Below are 12,223 nucleotides of genomic sequence, written 5' to 3' on the forward strand. Positions count from 1 at the left end.
ACCTTTTAATGATGAATTGTTTAGACTCATTCTGATGGCACCCATTCACTTGGACATCAAATAAAGCAAATCCATCCATCATAAAAAGTGTCCCACACGTCTCCGGGGGGTTAATAAAGGCCTCCTGAAGCAAATCGATGTGTTTTTGTAAGAAAAAAAATCCATATTTAAAACTTTACAAACAATAATCTCTAGCTTCCGCTAACGGTTTATAAAATTTAATTTGATGATGCATGGATGCGCTTTATTGGACTTCTTTTGGATTATTGAAAAACAACACCCACTCACTGCCATTATAAAGCTTGGAAGAGCCAGGCTATCTTTTTAATATAACTCCGATTGGATTCGTCTGAAAGAAGAAAGTCATATACACTTAGGATGGCTTGAGGTTGAGTAAATCATGGGGTAATTTTTTTTTTTGGGTGAACTATCCCTTTCAGCAATGAAAGAGGGGCAAAGTGTGTTACTTGCCTTGAGATCAACCCAGGAATCCAGTTGTCTGTTGCTATTGAACTGGCACAGCAGACCTGTGTGTGTGATGCAGTAGGTGCTGCTGGACATCGAGCCACGGCCACACGCCAAACCACAGAACTGACTGTTCTGATGCTCCCCGAGCAACCCTGAGCGACCAATCAGAGGCACTGTGCTGTTCACCTGGAGGAGCCAATCAGTAACACATATGATCGTCAACCACAGATGATCTTCACAAATGCTTCGAGAAGAAACTATGTGCATATTTGAACAAGGTTTGTGCACCATCTGGCAAGACAACGAACCCACAGCCACAGAAGGATGTGGGCAAACACAGGAAATGGCATTGATTACATCGATTCAGATTAGCACACTCAATTCTTAGGTTGTGTATAAGACCCAACTAGAGATGAACCAAAACACAGGACACACTGAGCTGAAAACCAAAACCTGTAATTATTATTAGCCTTCGTTTGGCATAACCAGTTAAGGCCCTTTCACACGGTACGCGGCAGTCGCGAGTGTCTAGTTCATTCTAAATGAGAGACATGCGGAAAGCGGCAAAACGCTGGCTGTTTCGCGGCAAAGATAAAAATAATTTATCTTTTTGTGAGCGGCAGCCGCGTCGGTTTCAACCAATCAGTGAACAGATTACTAACAACCAATCATAGAACATTTAACTGATTTTATAACGGCCTATTGGAAAAATGGAGAAGATTGTTTTAAGTGTAATAGAACTTTAGGCAAATCATCAAAAACATCTTCACTTGTGCCAAACAAAAAAAAAGGTAAATAATGACAACAATTAATGACAGAATGACATGAACACAAATTTCCGTTATGTTTTATTTAGTTTTTAGCAAATACAAAGGTGATGTTGACAATTGTAACTATGGCAACGTCCGCTCCGAGACCGCAACGCGACCACCGCCTCAACTGGACAAAACGCTTCCACTACAAGAGAAAGCGGCAGCTGCGCGACGATTCCACCGCTTGCCGCGTCCCGTGTGAAAGGGCCTTTAGACATACAGCATTTCTAATTACTTCCTTTCCATTTGAAAAAGTATTATAAACCAAAGAAAAAAGATAATATATACACAGTAGGGTTGTGCGATTAATCGAAATCGTCATAAAAAAATCGCGATTTGAGCGTGCGCGATTTCTAAATCGCTTTACAGCACGATTTTTCGCGCCCCCGACCGCCCGCAGTATGCTATCTGAACCAATCAGAATGCAGCACGCCTAAATGGAGCACGAGAACAGAACAGACCGGGCGTGCATACAAACGTAACGCCAGGTTCACACACTTCGTCTGTGGTGTGTATTTTTTCCGCACCCATGTTACCCATTTTGTTACACCTTTACTTAGCGATTATTTTGCCTTATGTCTGTTCTAGAGACATGTGTAAGGATTAAAGAAACTCTGATACTTTGATCTCCTGAGAAACAGACAATACAAACATACACGGGTATCTTCGAGACATCCTACAGAGTGGAGGTGCAGGAAACGCCTCTCTCACATATGCATCAGTTCCTTTTCATCCCCTTCCTTCCCCTTACCCATCCTCCCTCCGCTTGGTTCACTCAGAATGGTCAATAGTATAATGTTCTACATCAATGCAAATAAAATGTACAGTCATGTTTGGTATCATTTGAATAGTCTCAGGGTGAGTGGTACAATGGTCTCAATCTTACAAAAGTAGACTAAAAGACAATACAGATCCTAAGAGTTAAGAGATATTTTGCTTACTGTAATGGGAGTGCCCTCTCCCAGGGTCTTCCATGTAAATTACCTTCTGTTCCCATTGAGGTGTAAACCACCCAGGTCTGGGACTATAATTAAATTGTACGTAGTTATATTAACTATCGGGGGCTAGGCAAATAGTACTAGCTTAACCGCTGATTATCGTTTTAAGCTTTAACTAAGCTGTACATGGGTAACTGTAGGGGGCTAAACAGAACTACTATTTAAAGAATGGTAAGCATGGGCAACCTGTTAAATAGTATTAGTCATAACCTCTGGCTAATGATCAGACTGGCGAGTTTGTGATCGTGGGGCCCACGTAGAGCGGCCGACGTGAGGCACCCGGAGCGACATAGATTCCTAATGAACGAGTAAATGTAAAGTAAAGAGTTAACTAGAATAACCAAATGTCAGAATAATAGTAATAATTAGAGACAGTCAAATAACCTATTTGGCCTTTCAACCTAAATTCGAGGTTATACTAAAATGGAGTCAGATCAGATAATAAAATGGAGTCAGATTAGAATTGAATAACTTTGCGCGCTGAAAAGACCGAACACGCAAGAAACCTTCATCCACCACTGGATACCTTCCTTGGGCCAAGTGCGTGGACCTTACACATGTTACAGCTTTTTGATAAAGCTCTAATTGGATTTCTTTTGGAAATATGTTACAACTTCACACTGAATGCATTTATGACTGTAAAGCATGTCTGTGTGTGTAAAAATAGTGATTAAAATCGAAATTGCAAAATTGATCAAAGAAATCGCAATTGGTTTTTTTTGTCCATATCGCACAGCCCTAATATACAGGGCTCGCAAAATCGCTAACCCGACGTCCCGGGGCTATTGTGTTTTTCATTCGGGCTACCAAAATGTTTCACCACCCAGCCCGATGGGCTATCTTGAACAGTGATATAAAATTCTTTCCTTGATTTGCGTTGTTCACTAGCTTGTATGGGTAAAACGGATCGTAGTTGATCGCTTGCACGTGTTTCTAAGTCTTGCCGATTTAAACATTCAAGTGTTTTAAACCATCCACGCATATTCGGAGCTGCGCACGCTCATTCAAAGCGCGCACAGAGAGCCGCGTTTCAGACAATGTGCATACACAGAATTGATTCCTCTTTCGCGTATCCTTGCATCTGAATGAATATATACAAAATTCTCAAAATAACTGTCTCGGCAAGTATTCACAAAAACACAGTCGGTTATGTCTTAAGTGAACGTAAACAGTGGAGAAAGAAATCTCAAGTGCATCATTATATTGGATCCGTGCATTCGGTCTTTAAGGGGCAGCAGCCTATAAATACCTGCTGTTCTATAAGCGCCACCTGCTGTCAGAGAGTGACATTTGAGTCTCATTCACAAAGCTAAAATCAAACCATTCCGTTTTGGCTTTAAATTTCGAAATTATACAATCTAAATAACATGCATTTAGCATCTTTGTTTGGATCGTGATTAAAATGCAGTGGTTGACTCTGATTTTAAATGAAAAAAGCACAGCCAAAGCCTTAATTTGTTTATATGAAGAGATTTATTTTATTTGTATTAATTATTTGATTTGGGATTTGTTTTAAAATTAAGTTAGTTTTATTATTTGACATATTTCAATTTCACAAAGAATTGTGCAGCATTTTGTTGAAGAAATAATAAAAGGACACCTCTTCATTCTAATTTTCTTAAATCTCATTTTGTTAATAAGAAAAATTGTGAGAAAATTGTATTGTGAAATCAGTATTCTGAATCAATGGCATTGTGATTTGAGTGAATCGTTACATCCCTATATGCTAATAGTTTTTGCTGTGGTATAAAAGAAGTATTCTGTTATTTAAATAATAGAGCAATATTTTTTTTGCTCATCTGCAAAATTACCCGATCTAGATATATAAAAAATAAGTTAAGTGTTTGAAAGAAGTTTCTTATGTTCCCTAAAACTGCATTCATATTATCCAAACTACAGTTAAAACAGTAATATTGTGAAAAATTAGTACAATTTAAATTTGCTTTTTATATTTTAAAACGTAATTTATTCCTGTGATGTAAAGCTGAATTTTCAGCAGTCAACACCCTTGTATTCAGTGTCATATGTTCTTTCAGAAATCATTATAATGTGTTGATTTGTTGTTTAAGAAACATTTATTATTATCAATGTTAAAACCATTGTGCAGCTTAACCCTAATAAGGTTTTTTGTAACCATTTTTTTTTTTTTATAAAATGTGATTTAAGACAAATGATAAATGAAAAGGTGTCCTCTTATATTGTTAGGACAAATTGCTGCGCTTATGAACACGGTTTTCTTTTCATCTTGCCTCTGTATAATGCATACTACAGTTTAAAATTTTCTAAAGACAGTCATTTCCCCTCAGAGATACATTCATATAAACTCCCACTCCCAACTGTATCGAGATTCGTTTAATATCTCAACCAACTTGAATCGTCACCAGCACGGGGTGAATCGTTCCATCCTTAATATAGACTCTGTGGTCTATAGACTTTAGACTTGTAGCCAGTTTTAGAAAATCAGTTCAATACTTCAAACACTTAAATGACCATTTATATTCAATCGTTTTTTTCAGTAAAGTATTGATTTTGTCTCACACTTTTTGACTCTTTTTCTAGTGTTCTATTCAATCATTTAGTTAGCTATACTGAATTAATTTTAGGTCAACAATAAATTTTTTCAGGCATGTGTATATACACATATGTATGAAACAAAATACTCAAACACATATGCACTAAAATGCACCAAATATATATTGTTTGCATATATATTTGTTTAGTATTGTATTTCATGCATCAGGTTATGGCTCATTTGCAATTCATTGCAATTAAAGGGGTCATATGACGCGATTTCAAGTTTTTCTTTCTCTTTGGAGTGTTACAAGCTGATAGTGAATAGATAAGATCCCTGAAGTTGCAAAGACTAAAGTCTCAAAACCAAAGAGATATTCTTTATCAAAGTTAAGACTCTGCCACGCCCCCCTAAAACGGCGCATTTAACTTTCACTTTCAAATAGCAGTAATTCGGAGTAAAGCAATTGTCCGTTTTCAGTTCAGTTTAATTTTCCCTCTTTTCCTTGCTTTCCTTCGCTTTTAAATAGCTTAAAAGTGCCGCGCGCATTTTACTTTCACTTTCGAATTAGCGCCACTTCGGCGTCAATTGCTTGAATGCAACAACAAAAGCGTATATATAAAACATAGAACTTTCAACAAAACAAATAACAATACACCATGCTAGGGCAAGCTATGCCTGATATAAAACAACAAATAACTTACATAAAGTTTAATAGGTATACAAAACTGGAAAGTAAACATGTATAATACATAACCAAATAAATAAGAAACAGAATGTTTATTAGCAAACCGAATGTCAAAATCCAAAATACTGCCAAACAGGTGCTTTTGCATTTCGTTTCTAAACTAAATCATCCGCGATCATCTCGTCTGTCTCACCTCACGCTTCTTGTCAGTCAGTTCGACTCACTCTCCTCACTGGAGAAATGAAATCTGATCTGTGATGCGACTGTCGTTCGGCACGCTGCATTGAGCAGCCGCGTTCAGTTTTTAATTGTAGTGTCTGTTCTTTTACTGAACTAAATGATTTGTATTACTATAAGAAATCTAAACGACGGTGGGGGTCGGTGCCACGGTGGGCAAGTGACGTAACCGGTGTTGCGGAATATCACCGTCAGCACCGTCTATTGCGGCAAGCCTACCGTGTATAACAGTTTGGATTGATATTTTATTTAAAAGATTCAAGTATTGTATAACATTGGTGGCTCTCAGCCAGGTTGCAGACCCCTGGTATATACGAAAAGTAAATAAAATTTAAAAAATTCTCTTTAAAAAAAACATTTTCAGTAACTGGAATTTCAGTGCATCTGTAGGCTATAGCAATATGTGCCAAATGTCTCACCCTTCTTTCCTTTGAGGCATCAAGGTACCAGAACTTCACATGTCTGTTCCCAGCAGTCACAAAGTAGCTGTTGTCCTCTGAGAAAGACACAGCAAGCACGCGGCTGGACACCTTATTGGATGCAATAACAGTCCCCTTCTACAAGCAATGAAAAGATTGAAAATCATTATTTATTAAATGTTCTTGTAAACCAGACTCAGTGTTCACTGCTCCCTATGCCCTGAGAACGGGATATCTGTTGAAGTTCAGTTTACTTGATAAAATGCATTCATTCGGAACACTCTACATCGTCATCACAAGCCAGAAATATCATAATTACAAATTCCAAGCACAGGAATGACTGGCAAATTCACATTTATTAGTTGGGAAGCTTGTAATTAGAGATAACAGACAAGTTGCTACTTTGTAAGGGAGGTGTCAATTTGAAACATGGCCAAAACACTAACCTATCCACCTTTTTCTTCAACGCGGAAGTAAGCCTATGGGTGAGACTTCCGGTTCATTAGCCGCTATAGGTAAATAACGAGGAGAATAACAACGTGCAGTAAACGGTAAAACTGTTTGCACTACAAACCAGTGTGTTCATAATTAAGATAATACATTAAAATAATATGATAAGACACACCAACTTTCAATATCAAGCAGCAAAACGAACTGTTTTGCTCAGCTAAAAATAGCTGGACGGAGTGGACGCAGATGAGACCGGAAGCCAGACCCATATAATTTACAAATGGCCGCGCCCATTTTTACGACAAGAAAAAGGTGGATAATGTAGATAATATCACATAATAAAAAATTATCTTTGTAATCTTAAAATCCAATATCAGTCAGGTCATTTTCTTAGGTCCATGGCAGCTTGCCGTTCCCACCTTCCACTCCCAGACGCTGACTGTCCTGTCGTGCTGGTATCCCACAGACACTATGTAGCTTCCATTAGGGGAGAAAGATACACACGCCACCCCGTACTTATGGCACTGGACCTCTGCCACCTGTGTCCGCTCTACCACATCCCACACCCGCACACAGGGCATGTGCCCGCTCTGCCCAGCAACAGGGAAAGAGACACTGAACAAATGAACGATACACTTTTAAAAATGCTGGGTTGAAAAAAAAGGTACAAACCCAGCTGCTGGGTTAAAAAAAAAGGTACAAACCCAGCTGCTGGGTTAAAAAAGGTACAAACCCAGCCATTGGGTCAAAACAACCCAAGAGCTGGGTTTGTACCTTTTTAACCCAGCATTTTTTAGAGTGTAGTAATGCACAAAATCAACATCATAAATGTGAGAGACTCCATGCACAGATATGTCTATCCAACTATATAACAGAGTGAAACAGTCAGGTGTCAGAAGTTAAAAAAATGACATTCATTTTCTCCATAGGGAACTGATTTCTTTTAAATTGATAACTTATAAAACTTTAAAGGACCAACCTACTGTGAGCTACAAGGCTTGCTGAAGCCATCCAGGTGTGCTGAAGCAAATCTACATTACCCATTAATCTGCAAATAATCTCCACCAATGAGGTAAAAGAAAAGCAAATTACGCCAAAAAAAAATTAAATCAATCAATCTTTGTCGACCCACTCCCTCTTTTTTTTTCCAATTGTAAATAATTCTTTATTTCAAATGTTTAGTTTACAACTTTCATTCCCATTTCAATTCATTTCTACTACAAATAATAAGCGATCTGATGTCAGCCATTGAAGCATACCAACTGCAAATCAACTCAATTAAATCTCTCAAGATCTAAGCAGAGAATGATTCAATAACACCAAAAACAGCATCACCAGCAGGCAGCTTCACTGGGAATACACACAGCTGACATACACTACATGAGAACAAAATTTTCATTTTTGGGTGAGCTATTTTTTTTAAATACCCATTTGCCATGTCCCCCTGTACAACATGCACCATTATTAGTCAGATGCCTAAAAAAAGCAAAGCAGCCATTGCACTGCATTTGTGATCTGTTGTCGCAGAACGCGCAGCACAGATGTCCCAGCAGCCCTGTCATAACTCCTTTACCACATATACATCATAGCTATACGAATCAATGATAGACTGCCTCCTGTCCCTTTTAAACGCTGCACAGAAGGGCATTTAGCACAGTCGTCATTCTTTTGGCTCTCATTACACATCTCAGAGCACTTACCTCACCAGTGACCAAATATTTTCCATTCTGCGAGAAAGCCAAGGCACTGAAGGTTTTCCTGGGCAACAAGCACATGATTTGGACTTAATTAAGTCACAATGTACAACATTATGCTGTGGAGTTAAAGATAAGAATGTTATTTACCTGGATGTATTAAATATGTGAGTCTGCTTGTTTTTCTTTGGGCTCAGGATGACAATAACACAACTGAAACATACACCACCACCGCATTAGTTTACAGACGATGCATTATATATATGCACATGTTTGAATAACTACACTACTGTTCAAAAAAAACTTTGGCAAGATGTTCATTTTAAAGTTCAAAATACAGTAAAAAGAAATATTGCGATTTAAATTAGCTATTTCCATTTTTAAAGATTTGGTGTTTAAGAAAAATTACTTAATGTTGAAAACTGTGCTGCGTAATATTTTTATGGAAACTGAAAAATGGAAATCTTTTGTAACATTATAAAGTCTTTAACCTAGTTTGATTTAATATGACGTGTCTTTAATGTGACAAATGTCCTTAAAATTGTTAAATCAATTTAATGAATATTTGCTGAATAATAATGAATAAATAAACAAATTACTGACCCTAAACTTTTGAACAGTGGTGGAAGTCACACCTAAACTCATGAATGCATTTGCACTAGTTTCTCTTGAACATACAGATGTCCAAGCAGAGAAACCACAAGTGGAACTTTAATTAAAGGTTACCAAAGTTCACCAAAATGACAAAATGTGTAATCTGTGGAATAAAAAGGTACATATCTGAAAAATGTCTGCAGGCTTCTCTATATAATGAAAGTGAATGGGGACTGGAGCTGTCAAGCTCCAAACACAGAAAAAAGCACAATAAAAGTCCTCCATATAACTCCTCTAAACAGCTTTCAGTCTTCTGAGGTTTAAAAAAAAAAAAAAAAACTTAAACAGAATTAAAGCTCTTAAACTGAAAAAGAAGGAAGAAAAGAAAACACATGGCACCAAATGCACTATTAATTCCCACGTCTCATGATTAACCATCATTGACAAGACCATATTTGACAGCTATAGCTGATCAACACCAAGTTTCAGAAGAAGAAAGGCTTCAGAAGACTACAAATATAGCGCACAAAACATATGGACTACTTTGCTTCCCTGATAGCACACGTACATCACGGAGACATCTATTTGATGTCTGCAAGACATATTTTTTCAGAGTGTTTGCTCATCTGCAATACATTTATAGGACGTTTCCTATCAGATGTCAAATAGACGTTTAGAAGACGCCTTCAAGATGTTTATGATTTAGAACAGGGCTGTCCAAACTCGGTCCTGGAGGGCCGGTGTCCTAAAGAGTTTAGCTCCAACTTGCCTCAACACACCTGCCTGGAAGTTTCTATGCCTAGTAAGAGCTTGATTAGCTGGTTAAGGTGTGTTTAATTAGGGTTGCAGCTAAACTCTGCAGGACACTGGCCCTCCAAGACCGAGTTTAGACAGCCCTGATTTAGAACGTATGTAATAGAGCCCGACTGATATATAATTTAGCCGATATTATCAGCCGATATGAGCCTGTCGCCGATATATCGGTATCGGCGAATATGCCGCCGATATGAAATTTTTTTTACAGAACATATAACGCAGATAAAATGCTTGAAATTGTGTAATTACTTAGTTTGTCCAGCAGAGTGCGCTCCGTTGTTTGCTACTGGCGACCTGGATAAAACGCTTTAAAGCTTAAATCGAAGGAAAACCATTGAAACTTTGAACGGCCATATCTCCGTAAAGGCGCGGCGAATCCGCACCAAATTCGGGGGATCCCTTCAGCTCGAGGAACCCTCTTGAACGCGACTCGAGTGTACGTCTCAAGGCCCTCTTTCGAATGAGACCACCCCCGCGTCGATAGCACCCGTGGTTCGGGAGTTACGGGTGGTTAAATTCGTGGTCCGGCGCCGACCGATATAGCGATCCCGGGGGGCTACCGACACGCGGAGGGTGGCGTTCGAGAGGGCTCCTCGAGCTGAAGGGATCCCCGAATTTGGTGGAGATATCATTCACGAGATAGTGACACCAGCCAACACTTTCACTTCAGTAAGGAGGTCTCTTGTTCAGGCAGCAGCATTCAAGCGTTGTCTTATTCGACCGTAAGTGCCCTGCAAATTGGACTTCACATGATATTCCACCATGATTCCAGTTCCAATGGGCATTAAAGTGGCATTAAAGTGCGCGAGACGTGAATTTATATTCATTTACAGAGGTATATTATGTCACACTTCTAGTAAGTTCCGTCTGTGTGTGAAGACAGTAGCGCAAATCCGTGAATGAATGTTCCAAAGTGAAAAGCTTCAACGGAATAAAGTTGAATGGAATTGAATTAAAGTTGAATAAACTTCAACTTTACTGTTCAGTGCCCTGATGTCAGACTCATTTTGGATAATAAAGTTTATTATTCAATTGTTAATGCCTCCATCACTACATATCTTCGTCACGTCATTATAAATGTTTGATCACATTTGAGCGATCATTGCAAAAAATGTGTTTATGTATATACTGTATTCTATATATAGTACCAGTCAAATGTTTGGACACACGAATGGGAAAGTGTCCAAACTTTTGACTGGTACTGTACTATAATATACACAAAGAATATTGGCCGATATATCGGTATCGGCCTTTTTTACTCCCTAATATCGGTATCAGCCCCCAAAAAACCCATATCGGTCGGGCTCTAGTATGTAAAACTGACATCTAGAGACGTCTGTCAGATGTTTGTACACAGCAGATGCTTTCCAGACGAAGCGATCTTTAACAGACATCTTGCAAATGTACGCGTGCTATCTGGGTTTTTTTTTTTTTGGTCAGTTTTGAACTTGACAGCTCCAGTCCCCATTCACTTCCATTAGAAGGAAAAAAGCAGTAAGGATATTTTACAAAGACTCACCTTTTGTTTTACATAAAGAAAATTGATGTTTGGATCACGATTTTTATTTTAAGTGAACTATTCCTCAAAGTATGGACTTGGACACAGAAAGCATGTATAGAAGCAGTCCTACCCTGCCGGATAAGCCACTAAACCAGTGTTGGGCTCACAGGTTAAAGCACTGCTGCTGGAGACAGTGATGCCCAGGACCTTCTCCAAGACAACCTGCAATCACAACAACTTCATCAACTGTGGCATACATATATCTACATGCATGCATGCTGGTAAAAGCAATGCAATGGTTTCTGAACGACACAAACACTAAACTGCGTCAAAAAGTTGACTGCGTGTGACTGAACGTAAAAACAGGAAGACTTTGGCCTGCTCTGAAGTAACTTCACGGTAAGTTAAACACAACAGCATTATACCCGGTTGTGAATGTCTCTTCTGTTGCTCTGTCGTGTCTTTCTCCTCATGTTCGCTGCTGTCGAAATGCTGTTGTTGTTGACTTTCTTTGCTCGAGAGGACAAACAACTTGCGTTTAGATTCGCTCCATCCGCCATAGTGTAACACTCTTCTTTAAAACGCTTCAATAAATAAACCAAACTCGCATATTAGTTCGCATTTTTTTAAAAAAGTTTAATGCCGTCCAATAATCAGAAACGCGAATGTCCGGCTATTTTACACTCCGACCGACTTTTTAATACTGTTTGGGGAGCAGAAGTATTACTTCAGCGAGTATGATAAACTGACTGGCTGAAAGCGAAACTTCGACAACAGCTGTAAGCAATGAAGTCCGTGACACGTGATCTGGTACTGGCCGTTTCAAACACACACCGTCTCCTGTGATTGGATGAATCGCGCACGGGAGGCGGGATCTTTCTTGTATCTCACTCGCTGTTGGTCAATTTAATATGACATCATTTATAGGTTTGTCCAGACGTCTTACTTTAAAAGTTGAATGAGTATTTATGGGAAGGGAGATCATCATCAGCCAAATGTATATTAAATCTTTATCTACCTCCTGTAACAAAAAG

At 38.7% G+C, this 12,223-nt stretch overlaps 1 protein-coding gene across 1 annotated transcript in view; it reads right to left on the bottom strand.

Moving 5' to 3' along the window:
* Positions 1 to 11,965, bottom strand: part of LOC107567570 (WD repeat-containing protein 62-like) — a 47,983-nt gene extending 36,018 nt beyond the window's left edge. The window contains exons 1-7 of the mRNA XM_016253260.1: positions 11,615 to 11,965; positions 11,320 to 11,411; positions 8,429 to 8,491; positions 8,285 to 8,342; positions 7,004 to 7,174; positions 6,135 to 6,272; positions 447 to 654 (exon numbers count right to left, since the gene is read on the bottom strand). Of these exons, the coding sequence (XP_016108746.1) occupies positions 447 to 654; positions 6,135 to 6,272; positions 7,004 to 7,174; positions 8,285 to 8,342; positions 8,429 to 8,491; positions 11,320 to 11,411; positions 11,615 to 11,749 (865 nt within the window). The 5' untranslated portion in view covers positions 11,750 to 11,965. The remainder of the gene's footprint in view (positions 1 to 446; positions 655 to 6,134; positions 6,273 to 7,003; positions 7,175 to 8,284; positions 8,343 to 8,428; positions 8,492 to 11,319; positions 11,412 to 11,614) is intronic.
* Positions 11,966 to 12,223: the final 258 nt, after the last annotated feature.

This window comes from Sinocyclocheilus grahami, unplaced genomic scaffold (genome assembly GCF_001515645.1).
Source record: "Sinocyclocheilus grahami isolate Dianchi unplaced genomic scaffold, SAMN03320097.WGS_v1.1 scaffold1170.1, whole genome shotgun sequence".
Lineage (NCBI taxonomy): Eukaryota > Metazoa > Chordata > Actinopteri > Cypriniformes > Cyprinidae > Sinocyclocheilus > Sinocyclocheilus grahami.